The sequence below is a fragment of the Rattus norvegicus genome, chromosome 15, assembly GCF_021556685.1.
Source record: "Rattus norvegicus strain SHRSP/BbbUtx chromosome 15, alternate assembly SHRSP_T2T, whole genome shotgun sequence".
NCBI lineage: Eukaryota > Metazoa > Chordata > Mammalia > Rodentia > Muridae > Rattus > Rattus norvegicus.
In genome coordinates this window covers 7,801,047-7,826,087 of record NC_141548.1, presented here as the reverse complement: position 1 = coordinate 7,826,087, position 25,041 = coordinate 7,801,047, and the positions used below count along the sequence as shown (strand labels likewise).

Here is a 25,041-nt window from a genome sequence, read left to right as displayed (position 1 = left end):
TTCCACAGTTAGTGTTTTCACAGATTTCTTTATTTTTCTCTTTAAAGACCTCTATGATATGTGCAAATGCTGTTTTACAATCTTTTTTTATTCTTGTTCTTCAGTCATGTTGACATAGTCAGGGCCTTCTGTCATAGTGTTGATGGTTCTAATAAAGATTTGAATGTCATGGCTGTTACTGGTTGTGTTTCTATGCTGGTCTGTAGGTATCTGGGCTTGGGAAGATTGTAATTCTAGGTGCTGGATCTGGTTTTGTGTGGTAGAAAGTATTTGATCTCAACCATGGATTTCTGCCCATACTTTGTCCATTTAGTTTCTGGATAAAAGGTGCACACAAGCTTTATGTTTATGATAATCCATAATCAGCACAAGAACTGAGCAGATAGCTATCCTCTGTACTATTATGCATATTTCTCCAAAAGTTCCATTGTGTAATTTGCCATGGTTTTGTCTGAGCTGCTTTTCACTCCAATTAGCCCACTCACAAGGTTAATTATTTACAGACTCTTACCTCATGGTGGCTTCTCCTCTATTTACGTTCTTCTTTCTACCCCTGTCTGTCATGGTCTCCTCCCACCCCCAAGCTGGAATCACCAGGGAACACCTGTCTTAATTCTGCACAGCTTTTGACTATAGGCATTTTTATTTACAATTCAGAAATAACTTGTTGGCAAGGCCACATAAGAGTATGCATTGGTGTTTTCTTTCTTTCGTTTGTTGTTGTTGCTATTTTTAATTTGTCTTTGTCTGTTTGGTTGGTTGGTTGGTTTTTGAGACAGTGTTTCACTACTGTATTAGCATTTTCAAAAGCCAGTTGCTTGATTAAGATATCTGGGGTCAGAGAAAGGCCTGAATGTTAGTATTCTGCTAGCAGCCTTCTGATGAAGATGTAGAACTCACAACTCCCACTACACCACACCTGCTTAGAGGGTGACATGCCCCCACCTTAAAGATATTGGACTAAACATCTTAACCTGTAAGCCAGCTGCAATTAAATGTTGTCCTTTATAAGACTTTCACTGGTCATGCTATATGTTCACAGCAGTAAAACCCTAACTTCACCGACCTCTGAAGGATCATTTCCCCAATGTAGGGGACTGCCAGGGCGTTGAGACAGGCATGAAGATCTGAGTTCAAGGTCAATCTACACAGGAAGATCCAGGACAGGCAAGCTGAGGCAGGGAAGGAGTGGAAAACAGGAAGCTAGTGATAATGGAATAAAATGAGGTGAGCAATTCCAGCACCTCCGAGCAGCAGAAGTCAGCAGCTTTGCCCACAAAGCCCTGATGTAGTGTACAGAATAGAAGGGACTACTGGACAATTGGTGCTGGTTCACTGGAACTAAGAAATTAGTGGTGATTAAAATGAGACCAGGATCAAAGTGGTAAAATCTTACGGGGAGTGCTTTTTGAGAGCACAAAGAAGCTGTGTTATAGAAAGAGCCAAGGCTGAAGCTGGTGCTACAGCTCTCCTTGGTAAAGTCTAACAGTCACTCAGTTGGTACTGGTTTTGAAGACATGAAATGGTCATGAAGAGGAGGTGAGGCTTGACACTGTGAGATGCCATGGAAGGCCATTAGTGAAGGTGATGACTCCATTTTTCTTGATGGCCCAGGACTTCAGAGGTCATGCAAAGAATCTGGGACTGGGCACCATGAAAAGAGCCTATGTAAGGCTCTGGTGAAGCTTAGTTGCAGTGAAAGACCCCAGTACATTGGGAATTCCAGTGCCACTGGATGATCACCAAGAACAGAAGCATCAGTGGTAAGGATCAACCAGAGGTTAGAGTGCTACAGAGGGCAGAGCTGGAGACGTGACCCCAACTCTTCGGAGGAGCCCAGATCATGTGTGGGTCCCAGATATTGAAGGAAGAAGCTGGAACATTGAAGTCGCCTTGGAGACATACAGATGTTTGAGATGCCAGAGCCATGGACTCTCTACTGAGGAAAGCTGCTAACAGGGAGTGCAAACAGCACAGCAGGAAACTTTTCTTGCAACCAACAAAGATCAAAAGGGAGTTGGAGATCTGAAGACAACGTTGACATCAGACATGGAGATGCAGAGTTTAAAGTTTACGCAGCTGGGTTCCTGTCTAGTGTGGGTGTTACAGCTAAGTGCTTGGATCAATCTCAGATGAGACGTTCAACTTTACACTGAACATTTTTAAAACTGCTATGAACTATGGGAATTCTGGAAGTTGACCTAATGGATTTTGCATTGTGCTATGTTTAGATGTGGCCCCCATAGTCTCATAGGTTTGAAGAAGCCTCTGGAAGCCTCAGAGTGGAATGTGAAGATTTGTATATGCTTGGCCCAGGGAGCGGTACTATTATACGGTATGGCTCCTTTGGAGTAGGTATTTCCTTGTTGGGTCAGGTGTTTCGCTGTGGGTCTGGGCTTTAAGACCCTCATCCTAGCTGCCTGAAACTGAGTATTCTGCTAGGAAACATCACATGAAGATGTAGAACTCTCAGCTCCTACGGCACCATATCTGCTTAGATGCTGCCAGGCTCCCACCTTGATGATAAAGAACTGAAGATCTGAACCTTTAAGCCAGCTCCAATTAAATGCTGTCCTTTATAACATTTGTCTTAGTCATGGTATCTGTTCTCGGCAGTGAAACCCTAACTTAAAAACTTCACATAGATGCCTGGAAGTCTAGATTATTAGCATGCAGACCCCATAAATGTGTCCCTACATATCTCAAGAAACACTTTGTTCAGGTATGATCCATTGCCACAAATAAGGAACACAATGAAGGACAAACGTCCACGGTAGGGGCTGGAGAGATGGCTCATCATTTGAGAATTTGTTTCTCAAAAGACCTGCAGAGCACCTAACAATCCTCTGTCACTTAATTTCCACGTGAAACCCAATGACCTCTTCTGGCCTTTGGGGAACAGCATGCAGAGACCTACAGAAGGCAAAACACTCATGAATATAAAATAAATCAACGACAACAACAAACAAAAACAAAAGCACCCAAAGGAGGGAAAAACAAAGGAGAAAACTCATAGGGCACCTTTGCCTGGATATTTTGTCCAGCTTTTAAAGAAATCTAGAAACTGAATTGTAAACTATGTGATCTGCTTGAGTTGAAATCCCAAATGGAACATAGTACATTGTCAAGAACAAAAGTCATCATCCTAATCAAGAACAAGAAAACAACCAACCATAAAAACCCTATCCCCTAACAGCTCTTGCAATTTATTATCTCTTCTGTGCAGTTACAATTGATATCATGTTTGAAGGAAACCAAAAGCAAGCAATTCTGTTTCATGACTGCTTCTATACTCCCTATAATATTGTTTTATTTCCTGGGAGATACTAGAGAAAGCCTGATGAATATTCCATTAATATGTTCAACACTCTCATCCACAAAAGAGTATATTTTAGCGGTCGCTAAATATTTGATAAGGATACAGCGTTGAAAATTTTTTCATCATGAAGTTGGTATTCAGAGTTGGACACACAATCTACACTGAAAGTACAATTTTCTTTGTATCTCAGTCTGACTGGGAAGTCATTATGATGCCCAATCCCTGTGAGAATGCAGAGATCCATCTCTGCCTGAGAGCTGTGGGATTTCAGATGGTTACATCACACTTCAATAAAGAAGGTTCTTAAGAGTGACGAGTTCGAGATCACTGTTTGATTCACAAGGATACATTCGATTTACTCAAAAGTACAGGACACAAGGATTCAATATCTGTGGTGTAGATGGTCTTGCTGGCCTCCTCACAGAACCCCTTTCCCTCCTCACAGGATGCTTGCAGTTCAGTCTGCTCCACCAGCAGTTTTCTGTTCTCATTCATCAAAATCCTTACATTCTTCTTCAATTCATTGCATTCATTCAGGAGGTGGAAGTTTCTGATGCTGAATCAAAAACAAATAATGGTAAATCCCAGGCAGTTTCTATTTGCCTGCGACTCCTGCAAGTACAATCATCCCTTCAAGGGCCCCATACACAGGCATCTCCAGACTAGAGCCACAGTTTGCATGTTAGCACCAATTAGAGGCAGGTCAAATCCCGAGTCCGCATTCCACGGGAATCAAAGTACTTCAGAAAATCCTGACACTAAGAGGGTATGTGCACATCAAGAAGAGGAAATGGTGCATATGGGTGCTTATGTGTTCATGGTATTGTAAAACCATTGGCAGGTGGAGGGCCAATCCCCTCTGAGGGATGATAGAAGACCCAGCAGCTATACAAACTTTCCATGTCTTTCTCATGGATCCCAGATCTTTTTTCAAAGTCATAGCTGGACAGAAATATTCCCCGCCTAGTGCTGGGGTCTCCTTTCTGTCAGTGACTCACCGGTAGGAATTGTTCTCTTGTATGAGCTCCTTGTACTTCTCCATGGCATCACTTATCCAGTTGGTCATCTTATGCATATCCATCGTTCTCATCTCATGTTGGGATTTAAGCATTGGCAATTCAACACTCAGCCTGTGTTAGAACATGACCCAAGGAACAAATAACTGTCTGAACTCATGATTTCAGAATTAGATGAAGTGTAAATAAAAAATACCCAATAAAAAATTCAAATTCAAGGAATGGGGGCTAGGGAAGAAAGTGGAAAACTCAAAGACCACAGCCAAAACACAACAGTGAGACTCAAACCATCACTCTCCCATAGAAAATATTTCTCTGCAAATCAGCACACATTTGTTTTGAAATAAGGGCTCCTTAAAAGGCTGGTGAGATACGGTCCTACAAAGACCCTCTGTATAGGAGGGGGGAAAGTCTGAGAGCTGCATGTTTGGGAATAACAAGTGCCAAGAATTTATTCCCACAGTGACCTTTTCTAGGTCACAATAAACCATCCTTGGATAGTTAAAAAAAGAAAAGAAAGTTCAAAGCAGGAAAATAAATAAATAAATAAATAAACAAACAAACAAACAAATAAATAAATAAATAAATAAATAAATAAATGAAATCAGAGTGTTCTCTGGACTACCTAAGCCCATTTATATAACACAAACTTGCTCCTTCCTATTGGTGCTGGTTAAACTAATTATCCTGGGCATTGGACGGCAGAGCCAGGGGACCAAATGGAGGAAGCTGACCTTCAAGATCTGGCCAGGTATGCATGGAGGAATTGAACAGTTGTGTAAGAAGTATAAGATGTTTCCTCCAGTCTGTGCCATAGCCTTGGGTCCAACAGAAAGATGTGATGACATTTCTCTTGTTTTGAAAGCAGAGATTCTCAATCCTTGTTACATGACTCCCAGAGGCCATAACTACTTTTTACAGGGAAGAGGATTCATAACACCTCCTCCCCTTAGGAGAGTCCTATGTGCCAGCAAGGTAAACAGAAGGAGCAAAGTGCTCTGTTGATCAATGACGGCCTCCACAGACTCATCACTATCATGACCTGCAAACTGTTCATCAAACAAATCCTCAGACCCAATCAAAGGTCCCAGACTCCCTGATCCTGAGCAAAACACACACAAATACTTTCACATCCATCCATACATACCAACCCATATACAAACATAATTAGAATGCCAACTTTATCGTGGAGGTGCCATAGAATCAGTGTATAACGACCTAAATCAGAGTAAGAGTGAGGACATTCAGGCATTTCATTCACACACTTAGATGCAGCAAGTGTGACCAGGTCCTTCCAGCTGTTGAAAAAATCCAATCCAACTCCAAGGAGCTCAGGGTCAAGTACAAGAGAGGTTGACCCTAAACACACAGCACCTAGCTTCTCTCACAGGCCAGCACCTGCCAAGGCTCCTTAAAGTCCAGGATGAGAGATGTAACACTTTCTGGATGTGAGGAAATCTTGGCTTAGCAGAGAGAGCACAAGACAGTCAGTAGGTTACAGGGCATAATGACTACCTGTAGTTCAAACCATCATTGACATAAAGGTCCAGGATTTGAGAAAGTTCATCCCGCTCGATTTTACACTTCTGGATTTCAGATTGTAGTTCCTCCAAATTCTTTATACGCTTTTCATGGTTACTGATGAAATTTTCTGATGATCCCTTCCGAATAAACCCTGTAGATAGATAAACACAAGTGAATGGACATATTTGATAGCCCATGGGTAGAAAAGACCATTCTGAATCTCAAAAAGGAGGTTGAGGAAGAGGAAAGGCTGGAGACTTGTTGAATCCCTGAAAGAGAAGAAAAGCTATCTCTAATGTGGACTCTTAAGCTATTTCCCTCTTCCCAACCTCCATTGCCATACATAAGCCTCACTCACTATTACATGATCCCTCATACTGAAAGATAGAATCTATCTCAGACATAAAGATTTGGGACATTGTCAGCAGATATCAGACGTGGAGCAGGTAAATCCTGGAGTTCACAGCACCATCAAACCCTAATCGTGTGTTCAAGCTTAAAGTGTCTGCGACCTCAATTCATGACTAGGGGGTTCATCCTTCCTTGTTGTTGTCACCACAGACTTAGGTAACCTACAGTAATCTAGAGGATGAAGTGCTTCAGCACCCAACCATGAGCGGGCACATTGTTGTTCTCATAAAGGCTTCCTTGTCAGTAGAAATTAAAAGGCTCATAGAAAAGAAGTTGCAGGCCTGCCAATTCCTGGTTCTCTGTCAAATTAATCATCAGGACTCTTGACTCTTGGTCTGCAGTTGACAAATTCCAAGGCTCCTGCCTGTAAGGCCTACTCCTGAAAGGCACAGCTCAAACCTGCCTCCTGGAGGAAGTTCCCCAACTCTACCTAGTACTCACTGTGCCTTCCCCAGAACGATTTCATTCTTCCGTACTTACAATACAGAAGGCCAGCTTTCTTCTGCCTCAGTCTGGTCTCTGTATAGCCACTCTGGATATCAATGTGGAGGATAATGGGAACAATGCAAATAGCTTTACCTGAAGACCCAGCTTTACCACTCACTTCAGCGCATATACTCAAACATGATCCACATATGAGAAGGACGTGTGGTTGAATATGTTCATAGCAGCCTTACTTATATTAGTCAAATGCTGGAAAGAACTACGATAGACCTCAACTCAACTGAGGAATGAATATAGAAAGTGCGCTCTATTCAAACAGAGGAACAGTACTCGGGTATCAAAAATGAATACCAGGACCTTTGTAGGCAAAGGGATGGAACTGGAAAATAGTGAAGTAGCAGAGATCGAAAAGGACATAACATGGGATGTATTTAGTGACAAATGGATGTTAGCCCAAAAGTTCAGAAGACCCACTATACAATTCATTGATCACACGAAGGGTAACATGTCAGAAGGCCAAATTGTGGATGCTTGAACCCACTTAGAAGGGGAAGAACATAATCATGGGAGGCAGAAGGATGGAGGGACCTAGGTAGAGGCAGGGAAGGATGGACAAGGGGTGGGGGGAGTAGCAACAATGAAAAGAGACAAGAGAGAAACCCAGAGGAAAAGTGGAATAAATAACAATAAGCATCAGTGGTGGGTGGTGAACTTGGGTAACCCAAATGAAAAATGAAGAAGTCAAAATCTTTTCATTTGCAGATGACGTGATACTATTTTTAAAACTAAAAATGTATCACCATCTCTCTTATTTTTTTCTTTTCTTTTTTTTCGGAGCTGGGGACCGAACCCAGGGCCTTGGGCTCGCTAGGCAAGCACTCTACCGCGGAGCTAAATCCCCAACCCCAATATCACCATCTCTTAAGACTGATAAATACATTCATAAAAGCACAATACAATGGGAACACACAAAATTTCTTAGCCTTCCTTTATGCCAATCCAATTCATACCAGGAGAAAATCTGGGAAAAATTCCCCTCATAATAATCTGAAAATATTAAATAAAATAATGAGGATTAATATATTTAAAATGCAAAGACAACCGTGAATTAGCTAGAGGTAATGCTAAATAGAAACAATTTGTCTCTAAAAAATGTTCTTAAATCTGAAAATACATTCATAAAAGTAGTAGAATGCAAAATAACACACAAAACTCTTTATCTTTCCTGTATACCAATAAAAAACCATGGGAAAGAAATCAGGGAAATAATCTACTCAAAATACTCTTAAAATATATAACAAAATACTGTGGATTAGCTTACTTATAAAGCATACTATTAGTAAGAAGACATATGAAGTACCCACGATCCATCCTGAATACATGTAAGAACTTTCCGGCTGATGTTCTGAAAGACCTTAAAGACTTGAATAATCAAAGCTTTTATATTTTTATGGATAAGTAGATAATATATTAAGGTCAGTTTTTGATGAATTAATAAAATTAATACAATAAATAATGATTAGAAAATTTTACTGCAATAAATCACCCACTTTTATGAAATGCATGAATGTAACTATAAATGTTCTACTATGGGAGAAAAGACAACTTTTAAAGTACAAAGAGCTAACATGTCTAGAGAGATAATTTTAAAGAGAAAAAAAAAGGAGGAAAAAATGTAATGAGATAAAAAATGTAATAGTTACCTAAGCAGTGTGATGCGGTTGGCAGAGCGAATATTTCAACAGTTTAGAGTGTCCAGGAACTGTGTTTATTGATTTAAAAACTGAGGTTCCATACCTGCAGGAGGAGGGACTATCAGAGCAGATCTCAAGAAAATTCCAAATGTTCAAGTTAGTTTCCTACTGTTATAGTAAAACATAAAAATACCAATTTGGGAAAGTGAAGGTTTTATTCACCCCATAAGTTACAGTTCATCATCAATGGAATACAAGATAAGAACAAAAGGCAGCAGCTTGAAAACAGAGAGGAACTCTGCTTACTCATCTGCTCAGCTACCTTTCTCTATGACCTCTCCTCCCCTTACTAGGGCTGGTACCACCCACAGTGGGCTAAGTCCCCATACATCAACTAACCATCCAGAAAATGCCAAAGATATATGCCTGCCAGCCATTCTGATGGCTCAATTGCTCAAGAATGCACCATTTAGACAGCTACAATTAGCCATCACAGCAAGGTATAAAAGGAAAATACAAACCTTACCCTACTCCAGATAAAAGTAACACTGCATGAATAGAATTTGAGGTCACAAGTGAAGTTTCATGTGAGGAAGAAATTAGAAGGAATTATGCCAGAAATTACACAGTATTTAAAATAAAATGTGATATCAAGTCAAAGCCACAAACAAAATGTTGGTAACTTTGACTTCTTGAAACCTCTTCTGGAGGCTGCAGGGTGGACTCAGGGCATGGTTGTTTGCTGGCACCACCATGGACCATCCAGAGTTTTGGTGAAGGATTTTCCATCAGAAGCCTTAGCCTTACTACAGAGGCCAGGTCCCAGGTACAAAACATAGTCAGTCAATTGGATGACAGATCTTGTGCTCCAAAGAAATGGAGGAGTCCATTTAGTCATGATTTCAGGGTGGCTCTAACTCATTTCAGAGTCATAAATATCGCAAGCATCCAGAACACCACAAGACCCGTTGTCTAACACCAGTATTCTCTGCTGTGCCCTCAGTCACCATGGTAATATCAGTGGTGAGCTCTATAGTATTATTTGTTCCAGTTTCCTGGTGGTGCTGCCCCCAAACCCTGTTTCTTTGACCCAGAGAGAAGCTTCAAATAAAATAATAAAAAATTTTTTCATTGAAAGCCATTGATAGCTTGTAGTTGTAGTTAACAATGAAGACCTCAAGCAATCTTCCCTCAGTCCTCCTGTTTTAGCAAGGTTTTTGTTTTTTTTTTGTTTTGGTTGGTTTTGTTTTTTGTTTTTTGTTTGTTTGTTTGTTTCTTTTGCTTTTGGTTTTACTTTTTGTTTTGTTTTGGTGGTTTTGTATTTTATTTTGTTTTGGTTTGTTTTGCTTTTGTTTTTGGTCTATTCTTAGGATGCATGGAGTGATCAAGAAGTTGTCGAAAGAAGTTCAAGTACAAACCCCAGTCTTTCTGGCAGGTCCACTGTGTTTGCTGCATTAGGATTTTTTCCTTTTTACCTTAAATGTTACCAATTTTCACTCTCTTGGAGGCTTTTATCCAGGCGTAATTAGTAACATATCTATCATAATTATTTGAATTTCAATGATCCAATTCTAACTATTCTATCTCCCACTCCAAACCAGAGACAGGCGTTGAGTTCTGTAGGGTGTGGTTTTGATGCTTAGAATCTTCCTGTGAACACTGATTCTTGATAGTTCAATAACGATGCTGTTGGCCAAGCAGCTGGGTGGCATAGGCAGGTCTTCAATTCCCTGCAGGCAGGCTATTATAAACAAGGGAGGAGAAGGGATTTAATACTTCAGAGGGAGTAAGAGCTACCAGCCATTTGATATCTAGGATTCAGTGGCCATTGATGGCCTCCCAGACTGGGCGTGGTGTAGCAGGCAGGAGGCTATAAACACAATAAGCTGAGAGCAGACTTGGGGTGCTGAGCTATGACTAAAGGCAACTGAGCGACTGAGCTGTAAAAAGGAGGGCATCCCAATTCGAGGAGACTTAGAAGAACCTGTCCACTGAGCCATCTCATCAAAAGTATCTTAATGTATGTGTCTTTTATGTGCAATCCAAAGAAACCTGGGCAGGGTTGATAGCTTGGTCTGCCTAGAGCTTAAAGTGAGGCAGTAGAAACAGCACTCTACAGAGTCCTATGTGAGCAATCCATGGGCATTAAGGAGCGAATCCAAAGTCACCTTCCTAAGAGAGTTAGAGCTGACCCAGATGTAGCTTTTGATTATAACCATCCCTTCCTTTTGATCTTTTAGTGTTCCATTTGCTCAAGAATATTAGTGAGGAGGGGCATATGAGTCTAAAGGTTGTTCTTGGTTGTTAAATTGTCTTCATCTGAGATTAACCAAACCACAAAAGTAGAGGGAAAATCTGTGAGGAATTTCTGCTTAATATTAAGTCAAATTTACTTCTAATATTTGAGGTGGGAAGTCACACCTTTAACCCAGAACTTTAATCCTGATCTTTTTTTTTTCTCTTTTAGTCTCCTACAGATACATCATTATTGGGAATGAGTCCTTCTCACTGGAGACCAGAGAAGAGACCTACAGTTCCATGATAATTAAATGTCATAGCAAGACATCAAAGCAAAATGTCAAAGTGCAAACGGAAGAAATTACTTAGGACAGTGTTTTGCAAACAAATTTTTATACAGATATTCTTGGAAGGAGAGCTCTGCAATTTTGCATTTCATATTTGACTTTGCTGGTACTCTGACTAGGATCAACATAAAACTTCTTGGGATTTTCTTAATCTCCTTTATGAATAGAGATGAATGCACAATCTGCTCTGTCGTCTATGTTATTATGGCTACAGTGAGGACCAAGTATGCTAAAGCTCTTCATCTGAGTTTTCAAACAGCGTGCTCATACAAGTGTGGACTTCTGTGGGTTGTGGGAGGGCAAGGTTGAGAACACTGGCTGAGAGCTGCACCCCTCAGGCTGTCTGAAGCTTGCTCATAGCAGTGCATTTATGGGACGGCAACATGATTTCCTTACCACTTCCCCCCAGGAAATATTTTTTTCAATTCTTTATTTAATCTGATGGGTCTAATCTACATCGTCACCCAGGATGAGATGGGGGAGTTCTGCTCCAACCCTTACAGTAAGAGATGCTGAGATATGATGCTGTACCCACTAATGCCCTACATGGACGCCTGGCAGTTTAGACAATAAGCATGGCTGTACAATATATGTGTTCCTACTGGTCTCTAGAAGGAGAGAGTGAGAAAATATGCCTTGTCCATATGAAGCCAAAAAAAGAATTTGTGGTTCTAGAAGACAAGGTATGAAGGACTGCGTGTAAATCCCAGTAACTGAGAAAGCAGCCTGGAGCCAGTTGTGTTGTTGAGACTTCAGACAGCTTGGCCTTTACAAAAGTGACACAGCAGACTTCCATGAGCAAATACTTAGCCTGGAAGATGTAGTTATGGCAGCCAAGAAAACAAACACAGAACTGTCCCCTCTGTCTGCCTCTTACTACTCTGCTCTCCCACATCACGGGAGGCTGAATGGTCTTCCGCATACCCTGGGATGCAGCCCACAAGGGACAGCACCTGCCTTCAACAGAGCTTCATCTGAGCCTGCCCTTGGCCTGTGGTGGATGTGCAGGAAGTGAGCTGACAGGAGAAACGTAGCCTGGCTGGGTCTCAAAGTGCAGCTTGAGACTCACCCACTGTGATTGTCAACACTTCCATGTCTCCATTGGGAGGGCAATGTCACAATGTCCTCCTACTGTCTTCTCACTCCATTCATATGCTTCGTGTGACACAAGCTCATTCACAGTTCACAGGAGGCAGCATAACTTCAGAGCCCTCATGTCTGGGCACAGAAGCCAAGAGAGTAATGTCACAGTTCACAGTGATGATGTAGATAAGCCAGGGCCTTTCCTCCAAGTTTTACTTTCAAGTATATCCTTTTATTGCAGTTTATGCTACTCTTTCTAGAAGGCCACGTTGCGGGAGAGCAATTGGATTTTGCCTGATCCACAATTTACAGATTACTTACATAGACTCCTAGAGGATTTCAGTGGCAAGGTTTCCCTAAAGTTGTATGCAAACTAACCACACACACACACACACACACACACACACACACACACACACACACACACACACACACACACACACGGTGCAAGGATAATAGAGACGTGCATGTTGAAGTAAAGTTAGGACAGTGGATCTAGAAGTTAAGATGTGAAGTGTTATGCTAAAATCTAAGACCCTAGGATAGAGGATGGGAAACAATTGTGAGTGGTGCTTTCCCACAACTTGGCCACATGAACAATGAAGTATGAGACAACAGACCTGCATGGTCAAAGGCAAACCCCAAGAATGTACACAGTCTATTGAATGTGATTGCAGCTCATCTCTCTGATCTGTAATAGAAGAGTTCAGGTGTTTCCCACACACACTTACATGTAGCAGCTGAGGGCCAGCACCTCTCCTGCATACTACTTCCTTATAGTCCACCCCTAGCACCCTGAAGGATATTTAAGAACGGACCTGACAGGTGATCTTTTGACCTAGCTGAATATGTAGCTGAAGCTGAGGATGTCAACATTCCCAGAGCTCTGTTGAGCAGTGGGTGCTGATTTACTCTGGCTCCCTTAGCAATGCTTCAGAAAACCAAGGAGACAGCCTCCTCAGGCCTATTCACAGCTGCACAGGATGGAACTTGGCTTCAGAACACCATAGTCTGTAGGTACAAAGCCAGGATGAAAATACAAACTCCATCAGCACTCATTTGCTGTGGTGATGCCCAGAATCAAGATAGATCTCTCTAGACCCCAGGACTGTAGTAATAGATGCCTTGTATTGGTAGAACATGATCGTTTAGTTCCCCCACTTACTGCTCAGGACACCTAGAGAAGTCAGGAAGGAGCCAGTCCCGGTTCTGGTTCACTGACTAACAGTTCTTCACTGCACTAGAAAACTGCATGACACGCACACGTGTTGACTCAGAAATCTAAGGGGACCACTATCAGGGAATGGCAGTCAGAATAACTCTAGCGGAAAGCCTGAGATGATGGGGTCTATCTAGAAGTCTTCCCTCTCCCAGATATTAGTGTCAGACACAAACTGAACCAATCCAAAGGGGGAACAGCCAGCCCTGAGCCGAGGATACCACACTAGTCTCGCCCTTCTTCCTAAGGACCTTTGTCTTCTAGATAAAAGGAGTAAAAGGCATAATGTCTCAGGAAAACAGTGGTGCCCTTCCCAACAACTGGCTTCTGAAATAGAGAAATTAATGATGTAAAGGCTCTGAGTTCCAGGAACCATAACAAGCAGGAAGTCCAGCTGCTTCTTATAAGCTCCCGGCTCCAGATTTCCATGCCTGGAACGCTCAGCTCAAGGCTGTCTCCTCAAGGAACCTCCTCACCCTTTGCCCAGAGCTCACTGAGCTTTCCCGTGGACCATTTATTTCTTCCTTTTTTACAACAAGACAGAAGGGCAGCTTCCTTCTCCCCAACTCTCATCTCTTCATGCTCTTTGTTCTTTCTCACGAACGGCCTGCTTAGCCTGGACAACAGGTCAATCAGTGAACCATAGAGGCACTGAAGGAACATCCCACAGGCAGTTGGTGCCACCACAACACTTGTGACACCACAGAAGATGCCAGGGCTCTCCTGGATACAAGAGATTGTTCAGGGAAGGGTCTACTGACGACGTCACTGGGAACTGCCAGGGCCTCCTGCTAACCAGCTTTCCTTATGGTGACCAGATTCTGAGGTGCCATCTCCAGGAGGCTCTCCAGTGACACACTGGAACCCTTTCCATATCTCCTCCCTCTAAAGCTAGAGATTTCTCTTTGCTCCATTAGTAGTTACATGCTCTGAAAGGGCAGATTGCGTCAGGGGCTTGGCATGGGGAGAAAGATCAAGGGACATGGGGTGGAAGATTCTTCTGGATAATAATTTTATTCCCAGATCCATTCCTGTGACATACATTCCCATTTCCTAGGTTTTCCTGTTTCCCAAAAGGCAGTATTTCCCTCCAGACCTTTAATTTATTGGATATTGGATTTCATTTTCTTATTGTGCATTCCTTCAAAGGTGTCTTTCTTTACACATATTCATGGATGTCTACTCACAAAGTCTCTATTTGCAATTCCTCTGTTGCAATGATCTTGGTAACATAGTGAACCCAGTTACACAGTGAATATACAACTTTAAATGTTGTGCACCTACTTCAAATGATAAACTTCCAAATCCTTTCTCAAAAAAAAAAAAATAACCAGATATTAGTGAGCAAAGGACAACGTGGACGGAGATTGCTCTTCCGCGGGTCCATTAGATGTCACTTCTCTAGTATCCACCTTCCTGAGTTCCCAGGGCCAGGCCTGAGGGTGTTAGAGTTTGGACCATGATCCTGTATTCATGCCAAACATAAGATTCAGGAGGTTAGGCAGGGAGTGGAAGGGCTTGAGGTCAGGTGAAAGCTCAACTTTAATAGGTCCAGAAGTTCTGGAGGGAGTCTATTTGGCATTGTCATCTGTGGCTTCTACCTTCTTGACCTAGTTGTGAGGAATCCATGTTAAAATTCCACCTAACCTCATAGCTGTAAGAGTGTAAAACATCACCACGTAGGTCCTTTGCAAATTGCTTTCATTGTCCTTTTCGATGCCCACTTGGCTCATGCAGTTTCACTACCACCAGGTCCAAATTAGGGGATATTGTTGATAGATTTAGAGGTTTACTGGGTCTCTCTGATACTCAAAGTAATAGACTTTACAGAGAACTGGACAGACAGGATTTCAAGAATAAAATAGTTGAAGAATTCTGCCAAGTGCTGATCTCTAAGACTTAGAAGCAATGGGGGGTGTATTCTAAACATAATATTCTATGGTTCAATCCCTCCTTGTATGGAGTACAGCAGGCCCAAAATAAGAAAAGAGCCTTTCCACCTTTCTTGGACTCTAATGAGAGTTTTCTTAGTGTCTCCTTTAATGTCTTGTTCATTATTTCCACCTACCCAGAATTCTGCACAACAAAGACTCCAAACTATGCATAAATCTTTGACTGTTCTTTACAGGCTTTGGCCGTGAGAGCTGGGCTATTATATGGCAGCATTCCTAGTGAGTGGCAAAATTAGCGGGAAAGTTCCTAGCAGAGCTTTCTAGTTGCTCTATGATCAGTTTCAGTCTGATGTAGTGAGTTTCTACTCACCCAGAAAAGGTATCAATAAATCAAGCAGGTACTTTTATCTTACTCTAGGAGGCCATGTGTCAGTTAATTCAGGTTCCCATAATTTATCAGAGCATTGGCTACCTGTATGCAATCCTTCTGGGTAAATGATCTCTGTTTTTTATTTACATAGGTGTAAATGTGACATCTGGCTTTGACATCTCCTTCTACACTGTCCAGTGTATGTGGGTATAACATACCTTGCTGATGGCAACTGAGAGAGTTCTGTGGACCCAAACAAGTAGTCTGGTAAAGCTGAGTTACCAGAAACCTGCCAAATGTTTCTGGAAGAATGATCTTTCCCTCTGGTGTTCACCACCAACCTCTGGCGTCAAGCTATCCATTTGATTCTTTTGCATCCTCGCCTCTTGGTTATACTCGAAATACACAAGATCTAAGGCACAAACCACATGAAACTCAAGAAGGATGATGAAAATGTGGATGCTTCACTCCTTCTTTAAAGGGGGAACAAAATATCCATAGGAGGGGATAGGGAGGCAAATTTGAGAGCAGAGAATGAAGGAATGGCCATTCAGAGCCTGCCCCACATGTGGTCCATATCTATCTATGTATATATCTACTATATCTATATCTATCTATATCTATCTATATCTATCTATATCTATCTATATCTATATCTATATCTATATCTATATCTATATCTATATCATCTATATCTCCACCAAAACTTGATAAGATGGATGAAGCTAAGAAGTGCATGCTGACATGAACCGGATATAGATCTCTCCTGAAAGACACAGCCAGAACATGTCAAATACAGAGTCAAATGCCAGAAGGAAACCACTGAACTGAGAACGGGACACCTATTGGAGGAACTAGGGAAAGGACTGAAGGAGCTGAAGGGGCTTGCAACCCCATAAGAACCAACCAGAGCTTCCAGGGACCAAACCACTGCCCAAAGACTACACATGGACTGACCCTGCGTAGGTAGCAGTAAATAGCATTGTTGGGGCAGCAGTGGAAGGGGAAGCCCTTGGTACTACCAAGGTTGAACCTCCAGTGTAGGGAATGTTGGAGAGGGCAGTAATGGGGGTTGGACGGGGAGGGGACACCCATTTAGAACGGGAAGGGGAGGGGTTAAGGGGCTGATGGAAAGGAAACTGGGAAAAGGAATAACATTTGAAATGTAAATAAGAAATGCCCAATTTAATAAAAATGGGAGAAAAAGAATAACAACAAACAAACCAACAAAACAATAAAGAAAATGTTCCAGGGGCAGTGCAACGGAATATGTGTGAACAATAAGGGGGATGTATAGGAGGATACACATATGGGGAAGGGAGAGGGAAGGGAATGGGGGCTTAAGGAAGGAAACAAGGGAGGGGAATAATGTTTAAAATGTAATAAAGAACTGTATCTAATAAAAATTTTAAAAGTATCGTTCCTCCAAAATTGCTGGAATTCAATAAATCTGCAGTCCTAACCGATGCTGTATTACAAGGAATGCAGTGGCATACAGCTCCATGTGTCCTGATCGCTTTTTATATTCCCATACTGAATGGTTTTATTTCCTCTAAGGTATTAGAGAAATACTTCTGTGTTTCTCCTTTGTTTGTCATTATAAAGGAAGCTAAATTTGTGAGCACAAGGATAAAGCAAGGATATTTTTCATCATGAAAGTGGTTTCCACAGAGCATGACAAACTGTCTACATCAAGAGAACAGGTTCCTGCGTAGCTCTGGCTGGCTGTGAACTGATGATGAAGCCTAAGCTGCATGAGACTTGCAGAAAACCATTGTTGCCTTACACTTGTGCTGTTACAGGAGGAAGAACCACAGACGACTCAGGACGGTCTTGTGAGTGAAGGGTTAAAGGTCACATTTTTATTTATAGGCAAGCATTAATTTATTCAAGAACACTTTAAAGTGGGGAGTCAATGAGTTCAATGTATATAGCATTAGGAATATAGCATATTAATTAAAAAACTAAAGTTAACAAATAAATAACAAAACTTCAAACTTAAACAAATAAAACCAAATGCATAAAACCAAACTTCAAACTAAATATCAAATATAACAAGTAAATTAGTCAGCATTCAATTCCTGCTGTTTCTTCAACATATAACTCCAGCCTGTTGCTGGCCTTGCAAACACAGCAGAACGGCAGGTAAGATGGTAAAAATCTCCTCAAGATGAATGTAGACGCCTCATTCCGGGTGGTTGGTTGTTGATGGACAAGTCCTCAAAAGGTTAAACGTGAGGCGTGTTCCAGGCCACACCTCAAGGTCTTTCAAATGCAGCCCAAGATTGCTATGTTTACAAGGACTGAGATGTGGGAGGTGGTGTCAATCTTTGCACCCTCAGTGCTCCTGGTAGACAGTCCTGTCTCTGAGAGCTGTAATCCTGCTCTGTGCCCTGGGAAAGCTTCTGCTGCAGTGTTCAGACCTAGGGGTGGAAGAGACCTGGTGAGGACCTGCCATGTCACTTATCCCATACACAGCAGCACAATTCAGCAGGATAATCCAGGATGATCTTTCATCTGAGGTCATTCTCTCATGCCCAAGAGAGAAGGGGAAGAGATCCCACAGGCCTGCATATTTTCCCAGCTTTTAAAACTGCTAAAAATTGAACAGTGGAGAGCAGATAAATCCAATCATACATATACATTATATTTTAATATCATGTAGCAATGGCTAAATGTCAGTTGAGGAGAGATATGAACAACCTAGAAAACAATAGGAAGGCCTTGGAAACCCGGCCATCTCTGATATGAAGACTATTATTATTCCTCCAGTGCAGGAATATGCCTGGGGTCCACTTGACAACCTCAATATCAGCAAAGACCCAGAGAAACAATATCGCAAGAAGTACATGCCCACTGAAGTGATATTATATTTGGCAAGAATATGCGGCATGGAAATCTTGCCGAGGGTAGGCATTGAACTCTAAAGCACATATTCATGCGGACAATAAACTATACCACTCCTTTGTTTATGGGTATCGTAAAACTATTTGTGGGGAGACTTAAAGGCACTGGGCTCAGATAATACTAGAGAGCTCAGACTGGAGGGATCAGTACACAATAGCCAGAATCTCTATGGATCACATACACTTCATGGACGGAATTTCTTTTAAAATGGACAAGAATAATATTCTGATCTGCTCCTAGCTGACAGATGCTGAGAACTATGGAGAAAGTCACACACCCAATAAGACAGTTTATAAGTACAGGGAATCTACTTGGGTCCTCTCATCCTGTGCTTTCAACTCATCTCAGTGACACCGAAATTATGCTGCATCTTCTCAGACAAGGCCTTTTGCTCAGTGACCAGTTTTTGCTGATTCAGGGGCTACTGCAGACTTTCCTCCATGCTCTCCTCATCCTGGTCATTAGAAGATTATATTGCCCATGGAGGCATGCATGTATACAGACACAGACAGACAGATACCCAGACATACACACTTTTGAACTCACCCAATTATATTTGTTCACACATACAAGCAGAGTATTTTGCAGAATGTGGTTAGTTTCCCAGTTAATGGTAATAGAAGAGATCACCCAGTCTACTATTGTGGCATAAGAAACAAAAACCTGGAATGGGGTAAGTACACAGTGAGCATAGCCTAAAGACAGCTCAGCCAATAAAGTGTATTCCCATGAAAATCAGAAATTAGAAATGTGACATCTAGGCCTGTTAGCCAAGCCTCCTTAGCAAGGTCACAAGGCTGTGCACAGGAGGCTGATTTCAGGAAACAGAGCACTGGGGGTGGGGGCAGGTGAGCCTCTTCAGTCCTCTGCCCACTGTTTCCCAGTGCATGCAAAGTGAGCTGCATTTTCCAATATGAGGTCCCTTTACCATACAGTACCTGACAGGGGAGCCAAACTACCAGCACAAACAGCTAGGAAATCTCCATAACCACAATCCAAGGTAAAACTTGGACTGGGATGCTATCAGATATAATTCGAGTAAGACAAGGCTAATTCAAAGCCAAATGCTGGCAGGTATAATCAAACTCAGCCGCAGTCCATGGAAGGGCTGGACAACATTGTACCTTTTCACTTTCTGACTGATGGACATCTGGGTAATTTTGCTTCATGGCTGCTCTGAGGTGAACCACTACAACACTAATGTGCCACAGTTTCTCTGCTCACACCGACTTCTTGTTCTGGAATCGCTGTGTCAAAAGGTTGAACTTTCACAAGAGTTGTACATGGCTTCTCACAGGGCTACCCATTTGACACCTCCAGGAATGTCTGAGGGTCATCACTGTTCTAAACCCTCCTTACAGATGATTTTCACTCAGATCAAATGATTTTGAATAACAATGGTTAAGAGTGCCACAGACCCAACACAGGGTGAGTGCTGTGGACTATTTTGAGCCTAAGTTTCTGTCTGAGGCACAGATGTGATTCCACCTCAGCATAACTCCTGGACATCTTCTGCTTGCAGATTCAACTCTAACCAAATTAATCTTTCAATTAACAAATTCCAGACCAAACTCCAAAGCCAAGGTGTATTCAACCAAGTTTAGGCCAATCTGGAAAGAAAGTGGTGGCAGGTAACGATTAACATAATCAGTATGTTGAGAAGACACAACAAGCACGTGACCTTCCAGTGTTACTATACACCGAGAGCAAAGAAGGCAGAAGAGCCCTGAGTCATCAGTTTCCACACTCAGGTACATGGATATCACACAGCAGCCTCTCCTCACATCCCTGTACCCCATTCCTGAGTTTTTCTCCAAGTAATGTCAATGTTGATGATTAGTTTTCCCAGTGTAAATAGATTGAATAGTGATAGAGACCCCATTAAGAACAGTTTAAAATGTAATTGGAAAGATTATGTTTTCTCTTCTTCTCTCTCTCTCAGAGTGTTTGTGTGTGTGTGTGTGTGTGTGTGTATACTTTTACATGTTTCTAAATATGCACATATAGACTTATACAATATATATAAATATATGTATATGTGTCTGTGTTCAGAAACTTGATGAGTTCACACACACATGCGAAAAAACACACATATACACACACTTCTATATATAAGACACCCATATCACAAATAATTAAAACAAACAAGTTCCAAAGTACAATATGCACCATAGCCATAAACATGATCACACATATATGTGCCCACAGACAAAAACATACAAGAAACACGCCCACAAACAAACACACATAGTCAGAGAGAGATGGAGAGGGGAAGGGAGAGAGAGAGGGAGAGGGAGAGGGAGAGAACAGATATCATAAGTGAGAAGCAGAAAAGAATGGGGAGGCCATCATGCTGGAGGAACAGTTGTTGAATACAGATTAGGCAAAGGAAATGTGTCAAGTGAGAGCTTAGACACTGCTATCCATCCCTTAAAAGTAAACCTGTGTAGGGAATGCACTTCTTGGGCACACTAGGTTGGGAGTTGGAGAAAAATTTCCCTCTAATCCTCACATATCTCACACAAACCCTCACCGTGAGAGAAGTCTTTCCTACATCCCTGTTCATCCAGTCAGCTCCAGGACATAAGCCACAGGAAAGACCACTAAAACACTGACATAAAACAGGACGGACAAACTGCTTCTCAAGCTCTGTCACTGTAAACCACGATTTGGACAGGCAGAAGGGAAGATTTTCAATGTACGGGGAAAAGGAGAGAAAGTCCACAAGCCCCATCATGACTGACAATGAGAGCCATTCTTTTGGCAATTGAACTGAACTCTAATCAGCTCTGTGCACTACAAAGATGGCTACCACATGGCATCCCACTAGCATAATGGCATGTAAGTGTGCAGTGTGTGATCAACAGATCCCCCTTAAGGAAATGCATTTTCTAGTTGAGCAGGAGGATTTGGTTGTCAACCCTCCAGTTTCTTGCATGAAGCTAACATCACAGAAAGTTTAGTAAATGGTCAAAGAGATGAACAACTGGATGAGACCTAGGAGAGTGTCTGGATAAGGTGGAGAAGGTTAAACTGGTTTGACTTGGTTTATGCTTAGATATCAGGAAAACCTGCCCTTGATGCTTCATTCATCCTACCTGAGTCTGCTTGTTACTCGGATTTTCATACTGGCTTCCCCAAAGAACCTTGTTGTTTCCTTAATAGACTCTTCCAGTGCAATCTGTTCCCATAGAAGCTCCCTGTTCTCATTCCGTGCTCTCTGGGCATTGTTCTTCAGCTCAAACAACTCAGTTAGGAAGGGGCAGAAGCTGCGGCTGAGACACAAAGTAAAAATGGTGAATCCCAGCCGGTCTCCAACTTCCTCCCACTTCTCCAAGTCCATTACTCCTTCTAGGGTCCTGATCCAAAAAGAGCCCAGATTATAGTCCAAGTCCACAGTAGCCATGGAGCATGACCTAGAGATAGGTCAAATGGAGAAAAGAGCCACATTCCAGAAGACTCAGGGCACTTCTCAAAAACCTGACACCATTGATTCAAGTTTTTCCCAGAAGAGGACTTAATCCCTATGTGTGCTTATTTGTCCATTTTATTAGAATGTCACTTGGAGGCCAATCTTTCTGTGTCCTGTGTGTCCTAGAGCCTTCCTTAGACACAGGCTTCCTGGTCTGCTTCAAACACTATAAAGCGTGATCCTCACTTTACTTCACAGATAAGAATGGGCTGACACATGCTGTGCCTAGTGCTGGGGTCACAGCCTTGTAAGTTACTCACCAGTACCAGTCATTTTCCAGTGTGAGGTGTGTACATTTGACCAAAGCTCTATTGACCTGCTCGCTCATTTTCTTCATGTCGGTCATCACTTCCTGGTGCTGCATCGTGAGCATCTCGGACTCAAAGTTGTTCCTGTGGAAGGGCATGGTCCAAGGATGAAATAACATTACGAATGAAGGATTCAAGTATTACATGAATTCAGACTGAATCCTGAACTACCCCAGCCTAGAATATGCCACGCCCTTGCTCCTTGGTACTGGGTCCATTTGGTATTTATAAGTTTATTATTATGGACACCGGGACAGCAGTGCCAGGAAACAGAAGGAGGGAGCTGATTTGCTTGAGCTCCCTGAGGGAGTTTGAAGGAATAGACTAGCTTGCGAAGAACATTCAAGGAACCTGTGCCACGATCCAGGCTCCAACTTAAACCCATGAAGACTATTGTCCTGTTCTTAGGTAACAATTCTCAATCATAGAATCTATTGCTACATGAAAACCCAAAGGAACATGAACAGTATTTACAGGGAAAAGTATTTATAACACACACCAGGAGATTCCCATGTGCGTCCACCTGATCAGATGTGAAATGTTCTACTGCCTACTGCTCACAGTGAGGCTCTCACCCTCATCATCATCATGCCATGGAAATTGACACAGGATAATTCTCAGACCAAATCAGTACATAGAATACCCATATCTTAAGTGATACACACAAACGCACTCACACATGCAGACACACACACAAACTCATACAAAACTAGCTCTCTCTCTCTCTCTCTCTCTCTCTCTCTCTCTCTCTCTCTCTCTCCCTCCCTCCCTCTCTCTCTCTCTCTCTCTCTCTCTCTCTCTCTCTCTCTCTCTCTCTCTCTTTCTCTCTCTCCCACTCTCAAATACTATTAGAATGCCAAATAAATACAAGGATGTGGCATTATCTCCAAATACAATGAATAAAATCAGAGAAAACCAATGATACCCTGTTGTCAGTCCAGTCACACACAGTGAGGCAGCATGAGGGATTAGGCCCCTCCAGCTCTTCACAGGACCTATTGAACCCAAAGCACCTCCACGTCAATTACAACAATGATTGCTCATAATCAGAGCACCTAGAAATTCCCACAAGCCAACACCTGTCCAGGCTCCTTAAACCACACAATGAGAGCTCACACACTACTACCCTCACTCCCAGACTGTGATTCAGGCCACAGGCTATGATTTATGTTTGTAGGAATTAAAATAGCCTGTGCCACCATCTCATTCCCATCTGGACTTCACATTCTGATGCAATCAGGAAAGTGATTTTGACCATGAGGACACCCTGGAGTTGTAGCCTACTGAGATGTGAGGAAATGTGGATTTAACAGAACTTGCATTGTGACTACCTGTCATTTAAATTCTTTCCCGGGTAATCGGCCAGGATTCTCCTGAGTTCATCTCTCTCCTTCTGCATCTTGTGGAGAGCAATTTTGAGGTTCTCCAGACGATTCATTCTCTCCTCCTCAACAGGTGTTGTGGAGGGTTGGGATGATGCCTTCTGATCAGACTCTGTAGGTAGATAAACACCAGTAAACAGGCATATATGTGGACATAGTGTCAAGGAAAACTATGCTTAGTCTAAAACAGAAGTCTGAGGATGAACAGTTCTACAGATACAGTGAATCCCTGACAAAGCAAGAAAGCTATCTTTAAGCTGAACTCAGCTAGGTCCCTGTTCCCACCATCATAGCCATAGGATGACATATGCCATCATAGATATAGATCACACCTCCTAAAGCCATTCTTCTGTCACTGAAATTCTAAAGCTGGCCTAAACAAGAAGAATTGGAGGACCTTCTCAGCTAATGTCTGATGTGAGGCAGGTAAGTCCTTGAGTCCAAACTGCTTAACATCTTGAATCATGTGTGTTCAAATCCAACTGAGACCTTGATATATGACCAGGAGAGTATCCCTCTTGGCATCAATTACCCACGTAATCTACAGGACCCTGCTGAGAATGAAGTGCTTTGATAGCCTATCCTGGGAGAGACACTTTGTTATTCTTACAGGGGCTCATCCTGGTATTCTTTGACACTGCCCATGACATTGAAGAGATCCAAGGAAAGGCCCTTGACATATAACAGTTCTTGTTTCTCTGTCAAGCTAATGATCAGAAATTGTTGAGTCTGGGTCAGCCATTTAGGAAGACTGAGGCTCTAAATCATACGAACTACTCCTGGAAGGACCAGCTCAAGCCAACCTCCTCCAGGAAGCTCCCCTTGCCCTGCCCAGTACTCATTTGACCTCCTCAAGGACCTTTCCATTCGTCTTCTTCTCCAACGTGAAAGAAGGCTGGCCTCCCTCTGCCTTGGTCTGGTGCCTGCATGGATATGATTGTCCCTCCGAAAGAGACTGAGGATCCTGGAGAACATGCCTCCTTGGGAACCCATTAGAAACTGAAGGGAAATCGCTCAGGCAGTTGGTGTCACCACAACACTGGTGACATCACAGATTCTAGTGTTCTCCTGGATACAAGAGAATTTCCAGGGAAGACACTACCGGTGATGTCAGTGGGAAATGCCATAGCTTACTTGCTAACTACCTCCACCCAGACTGACCAGGTTCTGCAGTGGCTTTTCCAGAGACTCACTTTTGAGCCAGGAACACGCATTCGCACACTCTCCTTCCAGAGCTTCAGAGTTCTCACTCCTTCATTACAACTCAGTTGCTGAGGAGAGGGAGAGTTGTATCAGGCCTTGAAATGGATAGAACATCTTTGTTAACAGCCAAAGATCTAAAGACCGTGGATGATGGATATTCTTCTTCCTGAAATGTATAAACCCAGGGTCCATGCATGTGACAAATAGTCCTA

General features: G+C 42.4%; 1 protein-coding gene across 1 annotated transcript; it reads right to left on the bottom strand.

Annotated features, from left to right (window-relative positions):
* Nucleotides 1-3,584: 3,584 nt before the first annotated feature.
* LOC134481942 (uncharacterized) lies at nucleotides 3,585-24,646 on the bottom strand. The gene is made up of 8 exons (XM_087586743.1): nucleotides 24,465-24,646; nucleotides 23,576-23,738; nucleotides 22,197-22,328; nucleotides 21,563-21,739; nucleotides 6,070-6,128; nucleotides 5,851-6,010; nucleotides 4,318-4,449; nucleotides 3,585-3,875 (listed from the first exon to the last, which is right to left on the bottom strand). Exons 1-8 carry the CDS (start codon nucleotides 24,466-24,468, stop codon nucleotides 3,656-3,658), a joined length of 1,047 nt encoding a protein of 348 aa, XP_087442869.1. The 5' UTR covers nucleotides 24,469-24,646; the 3' UTR covers nucleotides 3,585-3,655.
* Between the last annotated feature and the right edge of the window lie 395 nt (nucleotides 24,647-25,041).

What these genes read in the sequence shown, in the direction of transcription:
- LOC134481942 (XM_087586743.1), bottom strand. An exon ending in GGAAAGAATTTAAATGACAG is followed by an intron (nt 22,329 to 23,575) that starts GTAGTCACAATG and finishes GCCCTTCCACAG; the next exon opens with GAACAACTTTGAGTCCGAGA. An exon ending in CGAGTAACAAGCAGACTCAG is followed by an intron (nt 6,129 to 21,562) that starts GTAGGATGAATG and finishes CTTCTCTTTCAG; the next exon opens with GGATTCAACAAGTCTCCAGC.